Below are 21,141 nucleotides of genomic sequence, written 5' to 3'. Positions count from 1 at the left end.
CCGCCCCGGGTTGGGCTGGGCACCCCCTCCAGCTCAGCCGGCGGCTCGTTTCCCCAGGAGGGTCAGCAGCGAGGCCCGGACGCTCCGGCCAGGGAGACGGGGTGTCGGGGCCTCCGCGGCGGCGCTCGAGGCCGGGGCGGGCTCACGCGGGGGCGGGGCCCTGTCGGGGCCGCGAGGCGGGGCAGCTCGGCCCGTCCAGCCCGCGCCCCCTCCCGGCCCGCCCTCCGGCCGCGTCCCCGCCAGCCCTGCCGACGTGGCGGGGCGGGACCCGGCGGGCGCTCCCGCGCGCACTCGGCCGCCTGAGCGGTAAGAGCCCCGGGTACTTCTCGCCGTCATCCCCTTCCCCGGGCGGGGGGCTGCGGGGACAGCCGCCGGTGGGTGGTGGGGAGACCCTGCCGCCGCTGCTCGTCCTGCTCCCCGAATCCTGCCCGCTGCGTTAGTGAGAAGCCGTCGGCAGAGACTTGGCACGGGGTGCGGGACCGGGAGGACCGGCCTTGGGGGTGAAGGTGCGGGCGGCGCGGCCGAGGGCCCTGCGTGGGTGCGGGCGTGTGAGTGTGTGTGTGTGAGTGTGTGTCGCTCCGGGTCCACGCTCATGCACACACCCACACGCCCGCACTCCGGCTCTGCCCCCTCGGCCGGCGTGAACCTCTGCAGAGCCTGTGCTCCCGAAGTATCTGGTCCCAGCACCAAGCAAGTCTGAAAAAGTTTCCCCAAGGTTTCAGGTCCGAGTGAGAGGTAGGCTGCAGGGTCCCGGCAGCCGGGGGCACCGAGGGAGCAGGTCCTACCCCTGGGCTCGCCGGCCTTTGGCCTCGGAAAACCGAGCTCAGGCCTTGACCTCGCACCCAAGCTCATCATTTCTCCCCACGCAGACGCCCGCCCTTCCACCTCAGCCCACACCCGAAGCCTGCAGCATCTCCATTCACAGCCAGGTTGAGTTCTGTTCCCTCCCCTAGGTTGAGTTGTACCCACTACCCAGCTCCCCAGCCCCCCACCCGCCCACCCAATCGGCTCTTCTGCCCGGGAATCCAGTGAGTCTTTCCAGCCGTCTCAGATTAGGCGCCTGGACTTCACTGCCCTTTCCTGGTGTAGGAAGACCTCTCTGTATGAGCTGTAACGGTGACATCTGTGTCTTACTGATCCCGTCAGTTCCCATTCTAAGCATCTTGAGAGATTCAAGCGGGTGGCTTTTAAAAATCAGTGTCTCTTGAACTCCAGAAGACCTCAGCTAACCTGAGGAAACAGAATGAGGCAGGCTTTCTCCTCGGAGGCCCCTCTCTGCTCTCTTTTCCTCCTAATGCCCCTTTCCCACTTCACCCCTCTCCATTCCCTGCTCTCTCCTTCCTTTCCTCCTTCAGAACCCGACCTCAGGAAGGAGTCTGATAAACTCCTTACACTGTAAGCTTTAAGCAAAAGAAGGAAACTTCCAAGGTGGAATTAGAGATTCCAGGGAGCCAGTGCATAAGGAATTTGAGGATGAGAGGGGGCTGCTAAGTCTTAGGGATTCAGACCATGCCATTTATCTATAAGACCAGGCTTATATCAAATGTTGTTTCTCTTTAATCAGTATCAAACAATATATTTCAGTTCCATAAATATTGGAGGGTCAGAAACCAAGCTCGGTGCTTGTTGATCACAGTTCTGGAGGAGAGAATGACACAGAAACAAATACTCCTTATAAATGCCATAGAAGTCCGTGCAAAGCATTGTGAAAAACATGAAAGAGGGAGTAAATAATTCTTTGAAAGGAGTGGGGCAAATTAAGGAAAATTTTAGAGTGAAAAGTGACATTAGACATAGAGAAGCAAATAGGAGTTTGCCAGGCAAATGGAGGCAGGGCATCCTGGGCAGAAGAACCAGCATAAGCAAAGGCGAGGAGCTGGGAATGTTTATGAGCTGCGCAGGCAGTGATGGAAAGTCTGGTGAGGCAAGAGTGTGCGGTGTGTTGAGTCACAGGAGGTGGATAGAGAGATTGGAGCTGGTTTATGGGTGGCCACAGATGCTGTGCAAAGGTGTTTAAATCTAATGGTTTGTAAACAAGGGAGCAAGTGGGTCCCATGTGTGTTTCATAAAAATATCTGGCAGGCACATGAAGGCTAGACTGGAGGAAAAAGAGACTGGGGTCTGAGCACGTGTACTTGTCTAGTGCCATAGGACTCTTACAACCTGATTAAGACTCTATTATCCACAGTTTTTGTTCCTCGTCTTTCACTGAGCAACATTTTTTAAAATTGGGGGCGGTGATTTCACACAGGGTATTGTATTACCAAATTCTTACTTTGCCAAGTGAGACCATTAAAAAAAAATACATCCACTGCACCACTATTTCATAAGATGAAAGACACTTGAATACCAAGAAAAGCTTGGAGGCTAAACTGGCAAGGTGAAGGCAGTCCTCTACATGTAATAAATTTAGATCGATGAAAAACTCACTATCTTGTCCTCATTTTTCTCTGCCATCATGGACTGGTCCCTGTCCTACAGTCTGGTGTCGGGGAAGAAAATATATAAATCACTTTGTCCAGCCTTACTCTACAGAGGAGGAAGTGAGCAAGCCCAGCAAAAATGAGGGAGGTGTACGCCCACAGAGGGATGGTAGGACCAGGGCATGGCTCTTTCTGCCTCAGAATCCACCCCTCCCATCCCTTACTATTTCTTCTTGTGGCCAGCCACGCAGCACCCGTTCTGAGTATCTCAATTCATTCCTGGGCATTTGCACATACTCTGATCCCATCATGCCTGAATAACCATATCAAAGCCACTTTCCAGATTCTCCTTTGCATGAGATCAGCCTAATTCCCTGCTTTGATGTGTTGTTTTACATCATCATTTAACCATTTCGTGTTAGGTGGAATAGTTTCCTGGACCTTCACTGACCAGGAGTAAAATGAGAACAGATTATTCACTTTCTGAAGGATAGTAACCATGTCTTCCGTTTTAAACCTATTTCTGGAGCCACAGTGTTGCTGTTCCAATACCTAACATAGTTCTGGGAGCATTTTAGGTGATGAATGAATTTGCTCATGAAAAACTAACTTATTCCCAGCCCACAAAGGCTTCTTTATATGCCACTCTTCCTCTCCTTGGAGTTTTACTGAAGAAGCCTCCTTGTTTCTGTGGATTGAGTCTCCATAGCATCAAAGCCACAGGACGTGGCTGCAGTGATCAGCGTTCCAAACCGTAAATGAGGAAAGGTTTAAATCTTGACTGCTTATGGGGCACCCAGGCAGGGATGGAGACTGTCCCAGGAAACACAGCACGTGTCATGGCTGTAGTCCTCGTGGACTCCATCAGTCACTGAACAGAAACAGCTGTGTCTTTAGAACACACAGTTTCTAATGGCTGCAGACAGAAGAGCACCATCTTAAAAATGATTACATCTCTCCTGTCGTAATAACATCCAGAGTAGACAAAGGTCTACCAGAACATGCAAAAAAAGGTTTTTGGGGTTTTTCTTTATTGGTTTTGATTTAGGGAAAATGTGGACCAGTAACAGGTAGAAGTTCATGTAAAATTAGACTTTAAAGTAGGCTGAATATGATGGTAAATTTTTTTTTTATTATTTGAAGAGATGTAAAAATAGAGCCTTTCTGAAATGTATAAATTATCCATAAATGTTTCCTAACAGTATCAGTTCAACACGGCTGATTTGGGGGTGTTTCTGAAGGAATGGCTTCATGTTGCTGGTGGAACACAGAGTAGCCACGGGAAGAGTCTTTTGTTGCAGCAGTTTTCCCACAATTGAGAGGAACTGACCAAAAACAATTTGACCATCCGAGATGGGTGAGGGCCTCCTATGCAACCTCCCTCCCAAGAGCGGTGTTTCCAGGAATCCACCTCTCAGGTGGAGTTCTGCCGCTCACTCATGTGTCTTTCAGCAGCCGGGCTCAGTTACAAAGCTTGTTCTTGTGAGTTGATGAAGTCCTAGCTCTCTGTCCTTTTAGGCCTCTGGTGAGGATGGCTGTAGAGGTAGGAGTCAGCTAGCCTTCTAATCAGGCCTTGGGGTTCTCCCACAGTGAGAAGAACTAGAAAAACTCTACTGCAAAGCGCAAGAGCTGCTGGACTCAATGTAATGTTTTGCCCTGGAAATAGACCAGCAGAAACACCTGTACGTTATTTCTTGCCAGTCCACCGTAAGCACCATTTGCATTTTGTCAGTGAAAAATGATTTCTAATAGCCCTTATGCTAAGTAGCACACCCTGAAGTAGCGATCAGGGACAAGGATAGTTGAACCCTCTCAAGAGGCGAACACTCAATTACAGATTCTGAAATGTTAACTGAAGACCCCTGGAGAGCATGTTCCTGAATAGGGCATTTCAACTGTTAACCAACCACCCCCAGGGCGTACAGTACGGCTAACCCGCAGAGAGGTCACAGGGTATGTGGTGAAGTGTTTTAGCATTAGGAACAATATCACAGCAATTTAGGGCAAAGCAGATACAAAGTTGTTTATAATGCTTTTTATTTGCCCATGAGTGTTTATCATAACCAGGTTTATTCTCATGTTCCTGCTTATAGAGAAATGAAAGAGTTTGGAGCTTTTTAATAATCCAGATTAATAGTAAGGATTGTCCAACTATCTTACAAAGAAATTAAAATATCAGACAGTGCCCATGGTCAGCTGTTGATGAACTAAAAAAGGGGATATAAGTGATGTCCAAGTATGGGACCTATTCCCTTTATGGTCACGGCCCTAGGACCCAGGTGAGGAGAAGGTAAATGAGGACAGAGAACTCTAGGCCGTGGCAATCACGCAATGTCCTAGATCTTGGGTCAACAAACATTTTCTGTAAAGGGCCAGAGAGTAAGTATTTTGGGCCTTGCAACTTTGTGGGCCATATGGTCTCTGTCATGACTGTTCAACTCGGCTGTTGTGCCAGAGACGCCAAAGACAATACAAAAACAAATGAGCATGTCTGTGTTCCAGTAGAATTTTATTTACCAAAACAGAGGGAAGGCAAGACTTAGCCAGCAGGCTATAGTTTGCCAACCTCTGTCCCAGGCCAGTCCTAACTCAAAGGTTTTCCCAGAGACTTTATGAGCTTCCACGTGATAATAATTTTTCAAGTACCCTCCCTTAGTCTCATCCACCCCCCACGAACCACAGTAACTACCCTTTTTCTGTAGAGTGGCCTTTGTCACTCTTTACTATTTCAATTAGTCACTGACCGCTCTCATTGACTCGTTGAATATCCAAAACTTAATGTCCCAGCTAAAAAGAAATATGCGTTATTTGCCTTTCTCACCTGCAGACTTGCTTACAGGTGTGTTGTCAGAGAATCCAAGGATTTTTGTTTAAAAAGAGACAGTCTAACTCAGTTATCTGGGAAGTGAAGGAATGAAGGAAAGCCCACGTGGGTCATTTGGAACCACTTGCTGTAAGATAGCTCCTGAGTAGTGAATGGGGGTAAAGGCATTTTCTGCTAGCTTTCATTTCAAATTACATTTTCATTTTAAGTCTCCACAAAAATATTAATGTCACTCAGCACACATATTTGTTGAGCGTCCCACCATACTCAAGAGACCATGTTAAGTGCTATATGACATATGAAGACAAACAAGAAAGATCCTTGTCTTCATAGAATTTACAGTGTTATCGGAACACAAACAACTGTAACCAAAGATGATTGTAATCATTGGAAGTGAGCTAGATACAAGGCACTCTGGGAGTTCAGGGGAAGAAAAATTACACCCAGCTAGGAGGAACAAAGAATGAGGAGGTGGTTATTTTAAATGGGCCTTAAATGTGTTAAAACAACATATTGAACCAACAGCCACCTGAGGGTCTCTTGTTCACATACTTATATTGTCTCGTTTAAGGATTTGGAAGGTCAACATGGTGGGTAAGCCTAGTGGGGTCAGAGCACAGAGGTCCTTGGATGCCAACTGAAGGATGTAACTTCATCTCAGTAGGAAGTGGGGAGCCCCTGAGCATGTCTGAGCAGGAGGTGACATAACCAGAGCAGTGAGGAAAATGGTGGGGAAGTGAACTGAGAACAACAGTGAGGAGGGGGTGAACCCAATATTAATATCATCAATGTGAATTAAACTGAGGACCTGATCAAAGCTGATGGTAGGGTAAATAGAAGTAAAAGACAGGCTACAGATTTGGAATAAAGAGCCTCCAGGATTTGAGCCCTGGTTGAATGTAAGAGAAGAGGAAGGTAGTATTGCAGATGGGGCCCTGACGTGGTTCAAAATCAAAGTCAGACGTGGGCTCAGATCTCAGATCTGCCACATCCTTAAAGTGTGACCTCTGAGCAGCAGTTGCCTCATCTGTAAAATTGAGCTCATAATATCGAACTCGTAGGAGATACCCATTTAAAGAGCATTGATTTAACAGGCACTCAATAAATGATAACTATTGATATTATATATTCTTGAGACAGTGAAGATTTGGTCAATGACAGCCTTAAGATTTTAAGCCTGGGTTATTGGGGAAATCTAGGTGCCGTTAAAAGAAACCCAAAAGTCAAGAGGAAGGTATAGAATTAATGGCAAAGGTTTTCTCTGGGACACGACGAGATGTCCAGCTGGTCATTAGAACTGCTTATCTGGAGGTAGGGTAAGATTTCAAAACAGTGTATTGAGATATAATTCACACATCACAAAATTCACATACTACAAAATTCACTCATTTTAAATGTGCAGCTGAGTGGTTTTTAATATATTCATGGAATCATACAGCCATTATCACTATCTACTTTTAGGACATTTTCATCATCACCCACAAAAGAAATCAATGCTCAGTAGCAGTCATCACTCATTTCCCTTCCCTTCGGCACCTCGAAACTACTAATTTACCTTCTGCCTCTATGGAATGGAGGTAGATATTTGAGAGTCACAATACAAAAGTATGTAAAACTGTGAGAAAGGAACCTCATTCACCGAGGGAGAGAATGTAGTAAGGGGAAAGAAAACAACTGGACAACTTCAGGCAATGACTGTCTAAGGGGGCATGAGGATTAGCAGGTGCATGTGAGTTCTCAGCTTGTGCCATCATGTGGCCGGTGTGTTAAATGGCTTCTCACATACTGTGGTTTTAACAGCGACCTGAGATTTGACTGGTTGTAAACACTGAGGTCAACCAAAAAACCCACTGATTTGCTGGGGCTTGGCTGCTTGTGTAGTGAGAACACCGTGTCTTTATTTTAGACTAAGAAAATTGTCACGTTGAATTAGCCTTTTAGATATGTGTTATCCAGTAAGGTGGCCACTCGGCACACGTGCCTATGTAAATTTAAATTTAAATTACTTAAAATTAAATTAAATTTAAAAATTAGTTCCTCAGTTGCACTAGCCACATTTCAAGTGCTCAATAGCCACATGTGACCATATTAGACAGTGAGGACTGAACATTTTTATCATCATTGAAAGTTCTGTGGAACTGCACTGTTCTACGTGATGGCAATAACTTGCAAGCTTCGTAAAGAGTTTTCTGCTTTGTAGGTTATTTTGCAATGGCTACATTCCTCTTTTGGCTTAACATGTCACTTCCTTCCTTTCCATTTCATCCTTGTGATTTCTTGTCTAAACTATTGTCCAGATAGAGCCTAAGCTTTCACCCGCTGGTACCCAGCAAAGCACACTTATGTGTATGTAAGTCTTTTTCTCAGTGTGACTCTCCGACTACACTGCAGAGGTCAATTTCAAGTATGTTTTGATAAGCTCTCAGGTATTTGCTCTACTTACTCCCATTATGAATACAAATATAACTAATAAAGTCATATTAAATAAGTACTTTCACAGATACAGATAATACTCTTAGTTCCCCATGCATATTTCTTCATGCTAGGTAAGATATTCATGAAAGTTTAAAGATAGCTCTGTAGGTTTGTATTAGTTTCCAATTGCTGCTGTAACAAAGTACAACCAATTTTAGTGGTTCATAACAATGCAGATGTACTCTCTTGCAGTTCTGCTGTCTGGGAGGGGAGAATGGTTTCTTTGACTTTTTCAGCTTCTAGTGGCCACTTGTGTTTTTTGGCTCATGTCCCCTTCCTTCATCTCCAGAGCATCACTCCAGTCTCTGCTTCTGTCGTCGCATCACCTTTCCCTCTTTGTAGTCAAATCTCCCTCTGCCTCTCTCTGGTAAGGACATTTGTGACTTCATTTAGGACCCACTTCAATCATCTAAGATTCTTAATTTAATCATATCCTCAAAGTCCTACTTGCCATATAAGGCAATATTCACTGCTTCCAAGGATTATGACATGGATATCCTTGGGGGCCATTATCAGCCTACCCCAAGGTTACATAAAGTTTCTTCTTGGTAGAAGAAAGGTGACTCCCCCCCCAGATTTAACTTAATCATTCAGAGTTTTGAATTAAATTTTAACAATTCAGTTTAAAGCATACAATGTTTGTTTGTAATCATGTTGACAGATATTAAAATGTCCGACGATGGCAATGACACCTTAGTCACTGGAGACAAAACAGAAATTACTGACGTGCCCAGTAGTGACACTTCACCCGAAGATGCAGAAGTGCACTGTGATTCAGCTACAATTTCAAGTGAGCTAACGCCAGCTGACCCCAGAGGAGACGTGCAAGAAAATGCAGCCATTCAGGGTGCAGAGACGGCTGACACTGGGCCCACTGAGCAGCTGGAGGACGCCCAGGCCGTGGAGCCCCCCCTCAACGGAGAAGTGGCTGAGGACGCCCTGGCTGAATGTGTTGACTCCGTGAGCCTCGAGGCAGAACCTGGATCCGAAATACCCCTGAAAGAACAGAGTCATGCGGTAGGAGTGGTTCATTTGACTCAGTTCAACCTAAGTTCTTACTGATACCTACCACAGGCACAGATTTGTGCCAGGCTGTGTGGGTAGTGATTGGGCGTTCAGAATATGCTATGACATCACCTTTGTTGTCAAAGATGTGTGGTGAGAAAAGACATATACGAGAATAATTGGCCATTATAATATTTGCATTTTGATAATTACATTATTATTAATATTAACAACCACCAATTATTGGACACATTCTGTGTTCCAGGCATTCTGCTAGCTACTTGATGTGTTATGTAATTCACTCCATATAGCAGTTCTTTGAGGTTCTAAGCTGGATATTATTAACCTCAAGTTAGAGAAGGGGCAACCAGGCTCAGAAATATTGAACAACCCAGTAAGATATGAAGCTGCTCGGTAGTGAATGGAAGATACTGTGATATTGAACATAATGAGCCCAAATTATGAATGAGCATGATTCCACCCTAAACAAGTCAATGTTTCTGTAATATCACTTAAATGTTAATGTGTATTTGCAAATCCACTATGAACATCTGAAACATTCAGATCACTGATTTATTATCACATACCAGGGGACCAGAGGCAGAACACGGTCCTGCTTCCCTTCACACCTGTCTCTCTGGGAGGTAAGACAGGCTGGTGTCTCCCAGGTGGTACCTCGTTCCACATCGATGTGACCAACCAGCTGAGTTTTCCTGACACCTTCACTTCCATCTACGTGGGGATTGGGAGGGGTGGGGAGGCATGCAGTGTAACAGGAGGAGGTGGGCCCCTCTCCTCCAATCCTGTCTTCTAGAAGGATGCTAGAGTATGGGGGAATCGGCGACTTCCCTCTGCCAGACCCAGCCCTGCTCATCCTGAAATGTGCCACCACAGGTGACCTCCTTGCAGGGACTGCCATGTGCATTGAGGGAAGGGGACTGAGCAGGGAGTCAGGGGCCTGGGCTGTCATCCTTCATCTGGCCTTTACTCTCTTATTTGGACAAGCCACTTCAACTCTCTGTGCTTCAGTTTTTCCTCTGTAAAATGAGGAATTTGCACACAAAGGCCTCAAGGTATCCTTCTATTTCGTGATCATTTTTTTCAAAATCAAGCTTCTTGGGCCTTAGTTTCCTCAAAACAACTCTTAGAATTGCCCTAAGATGAGATGGTCTTCCTCAGGGAAGTGGAGGTTTCCCGTCGCTGGAGATGTGTAAACAAAGGCAAACAATCATTTTGCAGGGATGTCAGGGGGCGATTTGAGGACCAACTGGGAGTTGTGATCAGATATGTAAACATACATGCAAAATTTTGTATATGTGTTCCATGAGTTCACAGAGTCTTTAAAGCCATCCATGGACCCCTTGAAGGACTAAGAATTCAACTCCAGCTGAACATTTCAACCACTGAGAGAGCTTTAAAAAATAATGATGCCAGGGCCTGTGTTAGTCTGGGTTCTCCAGAGAAACAGAATCAATGGGATCTATCCTATACCAATATTTACCTGTATGCCTGACTGGAACCTGTTTTCTCTCCATGCTGTCTTTCTAGGGGAGCATCGGTTCCCAATTTTTATTATAGGTGCTACCGTTAATAAATATATTTGTACATTAAGAAAATATCTTAGCCACAGCGTTCTGGCCTGAGATGACTTAAAGAAACTATATATGCTCCACTGCCTCGAAATACATATACTCCTGATGGCTAGGGTATACGTTTCAATTTCAGACTTCCAAAAATTATAACAAGGTTGTTAATAAAGATAGCACAATAAAAATCAGTATGTTCCTACGCATCTGCTGCCTTCTTAAATTCTGAGCAAACAATGAGTCCTGCTTTTGAAAGCTCTTTTTAAACCTCCTTAATGCTATAGGGATAGAGCTGATTGACTGACAGATTTCTGATTCTCTCCCAGCACAGCGCTGAGAGCTTTCAAGGACTTTGGAAAGGTGAGCATTTCCTCATAATGACACATCACAAAAGTATCTGGACGGAAGTACAAATGCTGGTCACAGAGCTGGGGCCAGGGCCCTGCGTGTATGTGTGTGGCGTTGCAGCAGCAGCTCGGACAGAACCACGGTGTGGGAGGAGTACCTGTGGGTACCTCAGCTCCAAGAAGGCAGAAGGCTGGTGTGGGTGGCTGGCAGGGCCTTGCGGGGAAAGGAGGGCTCTTTCACCAAGGGCACATTTAAACCTCTCTTCATAGGTGCGAGTTTAGTCTCTTTTTCATAATTACCAGAGAAGGGGATTCTACTCTCTCTCTCGGCAACTTCTCCTTCTATCTTAAGTTAATATCAGAAGAACTCAATTTTGTGCCTCATCTTCAAGCATTGTTCATTTGCTGTATTTTGTTTGCTCTTTGTTGAACACTTATAAGGAGTCCTTTTGCAGTGATGAAAACAACCATTTTTCTGTTGATCCAGAAGAGAATGCATTCTACAAAAAATCTTGAATCAAAGTTCATTTACAAGTTGGCCCTTTGAATTTTGAACCCAGATCTGCTGAGGAATGGTGGGTCCTATAGGAAAACAGCCCAGCTCAAAAGCCTATTTGATCCCAGCTATATCTAAGCCTAAAAGAATAATCAAACTTTAAAAAAAAAAAGTTTCTAAGAGAAATTGCCTGCTTTAAAAAAAAAACAGAATAGCCTTTAAGGAAGCATAAACTAGTATTTTCTAGGACACACTAGATTTTGTGATAATGTACTTAAATGTATATATATTTTTCTATAAGTAGCCTTGGTCCCCTTAAAATCCACATTGTTATCTTCACCTTTGCCTGAGTCAGCATGGTGGCCATAACTTGGCAGGTGGTAGGGTGTGACTACGAGGGGGCCTGGGGCCAGGATTTCTGCCAGCTGCTGAGCTGGCACCTCTGCTTTGAAGGATCATACCATCCACAGTTGATGTACTCAGAGAAGCTACCTCTGTCTTTAGGGCCTCTTCTCTTTGTCATCCATCCTGATGTATAGACACAGAAGCCACAGAGTTAAGACTTCCTGCAGAAGTCCACTCTACAACATCCATAAGAGATGGTCCCCAGCCTCACTTGAACCTTGGAGGTTGGACTAGATCCTCTAAGGCCTCTACCAGCCCCATAGCACCGTGCGTCATGCCCTGGAATCTGAGTAGTGCAGCTGTCTTCAGGATGCCTGCAATCTAGCTGGGGAAGGCAGTGTTGCATTAAAGCAATGATGGCATGTCTTATAGTACTGGATAGGACAAGCACAAAGAATCCTGAGATGGAGCATTTAATCTGAAGGAGACAGTGAAATCTTCAGCCTCAACTCAGAGATGTCTGTCTTGGTGCTAGTCAGGAGTGACATTTATTCCTCGAGCTTGTGGGACCTCTATTTTATACTAGAAATACCAAGAAATATCACCCAAAGTAAAAGAATGTCATCTGTATTGTCCTACACCAGTGCATAAGGCCAATATGAAGAGGGTGAAAAAAGCCAGCATTCTCAAGGGAAACATAGACTACCACTCGATAGATCGCTCCCAAGCAAAGGAAAAGTAGAATGTTTAAGAGCTGTAAAATTGCTAACAAGAGAGATGAGAGAATATAGGCCAACCAAGACACGCTGATGACAGATTTTTGCCCCTTAAATGTGTGGGTAGAGTTTGCTCCAGTTGTATTTATTTCCTCCTTTAAGCCTCTCTACATGATAGAACCCAATTTTTGACTTGGGCAACCAGGTGGATGCTGTTACATTTTGGCCCTATTGGGCGGTGCTTCCTCAGTCTGGTAGTGTGTTAGAATCCCCTGGGAAGCTTGTTAGAATTCAGATTCCTGGGCTTCACCCTGAGAGATTCTTATTCAGAAGATCACAGTGGAAGCTAAGACTCTGTATTTTTAATAAGTTCCTCCAGATAATACTTTTGCAGTCAGTCTGTGGACTAGTGTTTGGGAACCACTCATACTAGTACACAGAAAGACCTAGTTGGAGAATCAGGTGAGATTGAGAAGATGGTGAGCTCAGTGTTGAACATGCCATGGGACATCCAAGTGAAGATATTTTGGGGGCAGTTGGGTATAGGGGTCTGGAGCCCAGGAGAGAGAGAGAGAGAGATTTGGAGGCCATTAGCCATTGGATGTTTAAGTAATGGGAGTGGGTGAGATTGCCCAGGTGTTATGTATAAATAAAGACAAACAGAGGCCAAGGACTTGGTCCTGAAGTCTCCTGCCTCTAAGCCAGTTTGGTCATGCACAGCTCTTAGATGCTTTCTGGTAGGTTGTGGTTGCCAGTAAAGAAGTTGAGATGGTAAGAGTTATCTCTTTTCTCTGTAATCTCACCATCACGTTCTATAAATGAAATCAAGTCTCAGATTACATTATAGTGTACTGACATTTTTAAATTAAATGTTAATTAACAAGAAAGTTAAAAATAGCTCATGAGAACTCATGTAGGCTTGGCAATGTGCCATTGTTCTAGACTTCTAGGTGCTTTGAGCCCCACCCTGAGTGAAAGGTTTATTCAAGGCAAATGCCTAGAATTCTGGAGGCAGGGTTTCCTTTCCTTACACCTGGCATCAAGAAGCCAGAATTCCCCAGAGTTCAGAGCTGAATAGAAGACCATTTAGCCCTGGGCAAAATCCTTTCTTACACCCTACCCATGGAAAGGTAGAAAGAGGCTCTAAAATATATTTAACCATCTACAAGTGGTTGAATACCTTTAATTTCACCGTCTAGAGCCCCTTTCACATATTCAGAATACTAGTTAGCAGTCCACATTTACCCGTTAAAACCCATTCCTGCAATTCAGTGTGCTGATTAGCAAAGCATTGCATGTTAATACAGGTACAGATAATGGAAGTGCTCATTATAGCTGCCTCCAGAGTATGGCTTTCCTGATTAGGATGCCAGCTGACCACCCTGGACAGTGCTTGAAGCAGTTGGGTTGTGACCTAATCTAAGGAGCTCCCATAATATCACAATACGCATGTAGAAACTTTCTAAAGTAAGCTGAAATCATAATAATAAAGGGTGGGCAGAAAAAGCAAGTGTCAGAAGACAGGGCATGGAAGCCATGAGAATAGTCTTTTAAGAATTGAAAAGTGGTTAAGCTTGTAATGCTACGGAGAGGTCAGGAAATAAAACAACTAAAATGAGTCCATGACTTTGACAACAGGGAAGCCATTGTGACCTTGATGAGAATGGTTTCATGAAATAGTGACCACGGGACAGTCACTGTGGTGGGTAGAGGAGGGGAGGTGGGTGGATATAGAAGGTAGGCACCTTTTTTAAGAAGTGAGGATGGAAAGACATGGAGCAGAAACCAGACAGGTCTGAAAGAAACATTTTGTCATTGCGATTTTCATTTACTGGTTTTAAGGTAGAGGAGTCATGCACATTATTAAGTATGGGAAGCAGCCTGGAGAAAAAGGTTGAAAAGCCAGGAGAGAAGGGAAACCAGGTGGAAGTGATTAGGTATCAGTTCCATTATGATAGAAGGAAGTAATTGTGAGTGGGGGGCAGTAAAGTTAGGTTTGTGTTGAGATGGGTTTTTGGTGTAGGCCAGTATGTGTTTTGTGCGTTAAAAAAAAAAAACTACTCTGACTTTTAATTTGGTTTAAACAGTTAGTGTTCAATTTATTAAGGTTACAGATTCATAATGTCAATTCTCCCTAGTATTTACATTCATCTCACAAATCTCACTCTATGTAGAAGTCTAGCATAATTGAACAGTCACTTTCAAGGGGCTTTTGATTAATACTTCATCCTTTTTTTACCAACTTGAACATGTTCAAATATTTTTAAACTATATCGATAAATTTAATATATTCTATCTACTTTTTAAGTACCTCATTTATCTACTTAAACAAAATCTTGCTGAATACTTAAGAATTGTTGTAAATCTATTAAATTAAGCTTATAGAGTGGACCAAATGACCTCTTCGATGGTTCAACATTATGCATAAATTTAGGAAGAGTGCAACTTAAAATCATAAGTTTAATAATTCAGTTACTCATTTTAAATTGGTTTTCAAAAATTGTCACTCTAATCGGCCAAATTCCTTAAACATTAGTAGAACAGAAAAGACCAAATATGCACAAAAATATTAATGGCATGACTTTTATGCTTTAAACCTTTCTATACATGATTTTAAATCTTCCTATAGTTGAATGATGAAACTCACCAAGGTAGAAAATTACGTGGGAATCACAGGCCATTTTCAAGCAAATAGTTGACAGATCTGAAGGCATCAGAGCAATTTACATCCTCCAGGATGTCACACTGAGCCCCTTTTTATAACAGCTGTATCATGGGTTACAAAAGTTAAGAAGGGTTTGGGTCACAACTCCTACTGTCTACACCCCTAGACAAAAATTATACATAGTATCTGATTGTTTTTTTTTTTTCAGTTGAAGTGTAGTTGATTTACAATGTTGTGTTAGTTTCAGGTGTACAGCATAGTGATTCAGTCATACATATACATTTTTTTCAGATTCTTTTCCATTATAGTTTATTACAAGATATTGAATATAGTTCCCTGTGCTATACAATAAATCCTTATTGTCTATCTATTTTATATATAGTAGTGTGTATTTGTTAATCCCAAATTCCTAATTTATCCCTCACCCCCTTTCCCCTTTGGTAATGGTAAGTTTGTTTTCTGTGAATGTGTATCTGTTTTGTAAATAAGACCATTTATATCATGTTTTTTAGATTCCACATATAAGTGATATCATATGCTATTTGTCTTTCTCTGTCTGACTTCACTTAGTATGATAAATCTCTAGATCCATCCATATTGCTGCAAATGGCATTATTTCACTCTTTCATGGCTGAGTTTTGTGTAAATATATGTTTGTGTGTGTGTGTGTGTGTGTGTGTATATATACATATATATCTTCTTTTTCAATTCATCTGTCAATGGACACTTAGCTTGCTTCCATATCTTGGCTATTATATACATAATGCGGCTATAAACATTGGGTGTCCATGTGTCTTTTTGAATTAGAATTTTCATGTTTTCTGAATATATGCCCAAGAGTGGGATTACTAGATCATATGGTAACTCTATTTTTAGTTTTTTAAGGAACCTCCATACTGTTCTCCATAGTGGCTTCACCAATTTACATCCCACACAGTATCTGATTCTTGATCTATTCAAGGAAATAGGACAACCAGGTTGATCTTTGATCTTTAAGAGAGGTACATATATTCTCTATCTAAATGCTAAAGACCTTTGAATTTCATGGAATTCTATTTGTACATTTTTAATACCTAATGATAACTTTGAACTTGATAGTCTTAAATAAATAAATATATTTTCTATTTAATGATAGAAACCTTTAAATGGGATACCAAATATGTAAATGTCCTTCTATTTAAAGAACTTTGAACTTGATAGACTCTTGCACTCTTTCACATTCTTAGGACCACGTAACAGTTATAGATGTCTAAATGATCTCCAGTTGAGTTTTGGAGATCCCTCTTGATCAAGCCAAGTCTGATTTGCTCTTATAATATGAGATCATTCTTCTGAGAGTTTATGGAGAGTGGGCAGGAACGTGAGAGAGTTCTCATCTGATGGCTTCTATTTTCTCTGTGAATTAGGATGTGAAGTTGTCTGTTAAAGGAGGTAGGGGTCTCAAGGATGAGAGTGAGAAAAAAGCTTTTGAATACCCATATTTGATAATGGGAGTTCTGAGTAGATCCATGCTGCCTACTTTATAGTCTCATAATTATGTGACATTAAAGCCATTTAAAGTGGAGACAATACTCAAGTTGAGATGTATTTATAATTTATGTCAAACATTTCATTGATATGGTTTTTATATTAACCATACATTCATATTTAGTTCATATTCATATTTAGTTACTTGAGTATTTGCCATTGATAACAGATATTCTTTGTAGCTAATCAAGAAAAGTCACAGCTCAGTGTCAAAGGAGCTTTATTAATAAAGCAATTGAAGTAGTCACTTACTATACTGCAAGAAGTTCTATACTCATTTAACATTTATTTCCATTTGCTAGTCAATTACCAGCTGTCAGAGCATATTAAGTATTGTAATTTGAGTCAGAAGCTGTCACCCCTAAGTGTATTAACTCTTCCTAATCACATAGGTAGTGATTTGTCCCGTGAAAGAATTATATTAATCACTGACTTAAATCTGTCTACATGATGGTATAAAATTGCCACTGGTTTCTGTTGCTGAAGTGAAGTAAATCAATGTAGACACCAAAAATGAAGGCAGGCTGTCATGAATCATGAGTATTTCAATTCATGTTAACAAGCTTCTCATTGTTTCCAAACAGAAAAAAAAAAGTCAGCCAACTTTCAAAGCTTTTTGCATCTTAATGTTAAAAATGTAGTTACTTTTTATTATTATTTTTGCTAGTTAACATTTATGGAGTATCTATTATGTGCTAGACACTATGCTCACAGCTTTATGTGAATTATTTCTTTTTAATTTTCATGATAACCCTGTAAGGTTGTTGGTTCTTATGGCTGCATTTTGTAATGAGTAAATGATGGCTTAAAAGACTTGAGCAACTAATTTGTCCAAAATGTGAGAGCTGGAGTCAAACCCAAGTAACCTTTTCTCTTGACCAGTAGTCTACATTGATGGATGGTGTTTGATATTTACTAAGTGAATCAGTTAGGAATGCATTTGGGTGCAAGTAACCAAAATCTAACATATAGTTGCTTACAAAATAGTAATGTATTATTTTTTTCCTCACTTAACAGAAAGAATAAAGATAGGAAACTGCTCACATTTGTTAAGTAGCTCAGCAGTGCCCGGGACCAGTGACTCTGTGATTCTCTAGCCTTTCTCTCATGGCAGCAAAAACAGCCACTTCAGTTTCAAGTATCAGGTCCACATTCAGGGCAGGGAAAAGGGAAAGGAGAGAGTTGACAACAGCCATAACTATATAATTTTATCATGAAAGCAAAAACTTTCCAATTTATATCTCATTGGTCAAAACTGTTTCACATGTCCACCCTTATCTGCAAGGGTAAAATACTACACATAGACAGAAGTTGGGGATGATTGATGGACAAGACTTGAGTCAAAAGTTACAGAATCTGGAAACTGTAGGTATTTTTCACTTCCTCCGTAATTTCTTCCTTTCATTTTTTGGAGCGAAAGAGTTATGATTCTCCATCTCCTAATGTACTCTTACCTTATTTTCTAAAATGCACTCGTGGATATTAGGGAAAGCTATGGTTCCGTTAGTTGAGTTAGGATGCCTTAGTTACAAGTAATGGACACTACTGCACACCTAAGAAGATGGATGAATTTCAGTCATATACTCAATAACTGAATTTACTAAGCACTCATTATTTGCCACGCACTCGTCTGTGCTCTGGGAATACATCAGTGAACAAAACATTAAAAGAGAGAGAGAAACACTATACTGAAATCTCAGACAACCCAAAGGTAGGAGTGCAGCAGGGCCTTGAAGAGGGACAGGAACCAGGGGTTGAGAAGCTATCAAGAATCCAAATAACTTCTCTGAGCATATCGCCTTCCTTCTGCTCACTCTGCTTTCTCTTAATTCTTAGTCCGTGTGGTGGGTAGAATATGGTCACCCCACATTGCCTGAGTTTTTATGTTCTGTTCAAGCAACCAGCTCAGGCTGAACCAGAATATCTCAGCCCCAGTTGAAATACCTAAGAAAAAGAATTTGAACCGAGTGAGCCCAGGGATAGTGAGAGATATAATTACAGAGGTCATTGTGCGTGGAGTGGACGCCTCAAAAGCTCTCTCCCTCAAAAGGCTTCCTATTGGTCCTCCCCACGTCCAAGCTTGTTGACGCTTTTCTAGACACTGTCTATCCATGCCAGAGCTCCCTCCTACCACTCCAGAGATTTGAAAGTTTACTCTCCATTGAAGAGCACATTGTTTAGTGCTGTAAAAATTGCATGAGTCAAGACTGTTTTGGACTTTTTCAAATCACCTTAAAATACTAAGTCTCCCCCCTCCCCACCACAGCCCTGTTCCTGTCTTCCATATAATAGGAAATTTGGGTCTTAGTTGACATCAAATTTCCTTCTTCTCACTTCAAGCCAAGTGCTCAGAAGCCAATACCACTATAAATCAATTTGGCTCCAAAGTGCACATTGCAGTGTGGGTTGGTATATTCTTTTATGGCCGTTATAAACTGTAAGCCAGTGAGATGTTTGCTGGTGACTTTTTTTTAACCTTCGCTTTGTTTTAGACCGGTGGGTGTTTTTCCATTCAGGGATAAACTGAATTGCTGACCTTGTGGCTAATCTGGTTTTTTGCAGGCTGTGGATTCCGCTCCACGTGGAGGGGGATGGGCAGGCTGGGGCTCCTGGGGCAAATCTCTGCTCTCATCAGCATCTGCCACAGTAGGTAAGCATTTTGTGTTACATTTGAATGGATTAAGTTCAGGAGCCAAGTAGGATATGACATTTTGATCATACCATGTACTGATAGAGTTTAACATTCGCTCATGAGATAATAAGAGCAAATCGTTTTTAGTGCTTACTGTTCTGAGTGCTTCCTGTATAATACATTTATTCTTCAAAATAACCCTACAAAGAGGTACTCTTCTCCGTTTTAGAGGTAAGGAAGCTGAATCACAGAGAGGTTAAGACCTTGTCCAAAGTCAAGGGTAGCTGAATTGGGCTTTGAACCATACAGCATGGCTTTTAACTATTACATTATATTGCCTCTTAGAATAGAAGATTTGGGCATTTATAATATATTCTTTTTTTGAGTTTTTTAAATTGAGTTATAGTCAGTTTACAATGTTATGTCAATTTCTGGTGTACAGCACAGTTTTTCAGTCTATAATTTACTCTTAAAGCATTGTGCTTATCATCCCACTTGAATGTTTTAAAATATACAACTAGCCTACTCCCCCAAAGGATTTGAGGTGTCTCAATAAAAGGCACTTCATCATGGGCATTGAAATACAGATAGGAAGGATATATACATATATATATAGAGAGAGAGAGAGGGAATTACTACAATTGAACATTGACCTTGACTCTGAGATTCTTGACTGCCAATACATTATCTATCTTATTGAATGATGAAACAGAACTTAGTTGATCTAGATAAGTTTATTTTCCTTATGTTAAATTTTTGAAGAAATGTCCTGCATTGACTCTTATACAAAGAGAAAATATAGTGGCCAATGTCGTTATTGGCAAAGATTTATCAAAATGTTCTTCTTTTTTCTGAAAGCATATACCTTGTTTAGTAGATATACCAAAATTTATACATCTCAGTCACACTTCATAAGTTAAAAAAAAATTCATCGAGTCTAACATAGCTATATGCATTGAAAATAATGCAAATAACTTATTTATATAGTATTTATTTACATAGTAGATAGTTTTACAAAATTTAGAGTGGAAAAATTAGTTTTTTTTCTTTCACAGTATGTAAGTTAGTTCTAATGCCAATCATAAATGACAAACACATAATTTATTTGCCTGTTTGACTCCCCAGTGTCTAAGTTGTCACTGAAATCTGCAGTAGCTTTTTGGGGGGGGGAGGTAATTAGGTTTATTTATTTATTCAATGGAGGTACTGGGGGTCGAACCCAGAATCTCATGCATGCTAAGCATGCACTCTACCACTAAGCTGTACCCTCCCCTCTGCAATGGCTTTTTGATCAATGAGCTTCTAATGGTCTTTGGTGATGACTATCAAATGCCTATGCATATTCATGTGACCATTTCTTATATCCATTCTACATGAAAACTGAAGGATATAACGTAATGTAAACATGTCTAAGATAATATAGTAAAGGCATTTTCTTGAGGTGGAGAGTGAGGAGCAGGACATGGGGAGCCACAGGTAGCATAGCGTTTAGATCATTTAACTCAGGTGTTCTTAAAGTATATAGTCTGTGGCATGAGAATCTTGTGACGGGCCATGAATTGGTCCCATTCATTGTTACACCTAAAACTAGGAAGGATGGAAGGCCTCAGGTCTTTTGCCCCACTTCAGTGGACCATGGTCACAAAGAGTTGAAGGGCCAGATAATTAATTTGATAGAATTTAGGCTGCCTGGAAGGATGAATAGATTGCATTCTCCTGATTCCATGTCTGTCAAGTATCAGGAGACCTCTGGCAAGAAGTGGATGCTGGTCACTGAATAGTGTCCTCTCTGGTGAAAGCCTGGAAAGCAGAATTTTTTCTTTTTTTTTTTAATTGAAGCATAGTCACTTTACAATGTTGTGTCAATTTCTGGTGCACAGCGTGATGTTCCAGTCATACATACACATACATGTATTTGTTTTCATATTCTTTTTCATTATAGGCTACTACAAATACTGAATATAGTTCTCTGTGCTATACAGTATAAACTTACAGTTTATCTATTTTATATATAGTAATTAGTATCTGCTAATCTTGAATTCCCAATGTATCCCTTCCCACCCCCTTTCCCTCCTGGTGACCATAAGTTTGTTTTCTATG

General features: G+C 41.7%; 1 protein-coding gene across 2 annotated transcripts in view; it reads left to right on the top strand.

The window, feature by feature from the left end:
• Positions 1–253: 253 nt before the first annotated feature.
• The window catches only part of FAM114A1 (family with sequence similarity 114 member A1), a 63,920-nt gene continuing 43,032 nt past the window's right edge, over positions 254–21,141 (top strand). For both annotated transcript variants that reach the window (XM_031435995.2, XM_031435990.2), the window contains exons 1-3: positions 254–306; positions 8,384–8,739; positions 18,972–19,059. In XM_031435995.2, the coding sequence (XP_031291855.2) occupies positions 8,392–8,739; positions 18,972–19,059 (436 nt within the window). In that variant the 5' untranslated portion in view covers positions 254–306; positions 8,384–8,391. The remainder of the gene's footprint in view (positions 307–8,383; positions 8,740–18,971; positions 19,060–21,141) is intronic.

Source organism: Camelus dromedarius, chromosome 1 (assembly GCF_036321535.1).
Source record: "Camelus dromedarius isolate mCamDro1 chromosome 1, mCamDro1.pat, whole genome shotgun sequence".
NCBI classification, from domain to species: Eukaryota; Metazoa; Chordata; class Mammalia; order Artiodactyla; family Camelidae; genus Camelus; species Camelus dromedarius.
The sequence above is the reverse complement of the archived record's forward strand: the minus strand, read 5'-3'. Positions and strand labels throughout refer to the sequence as shown.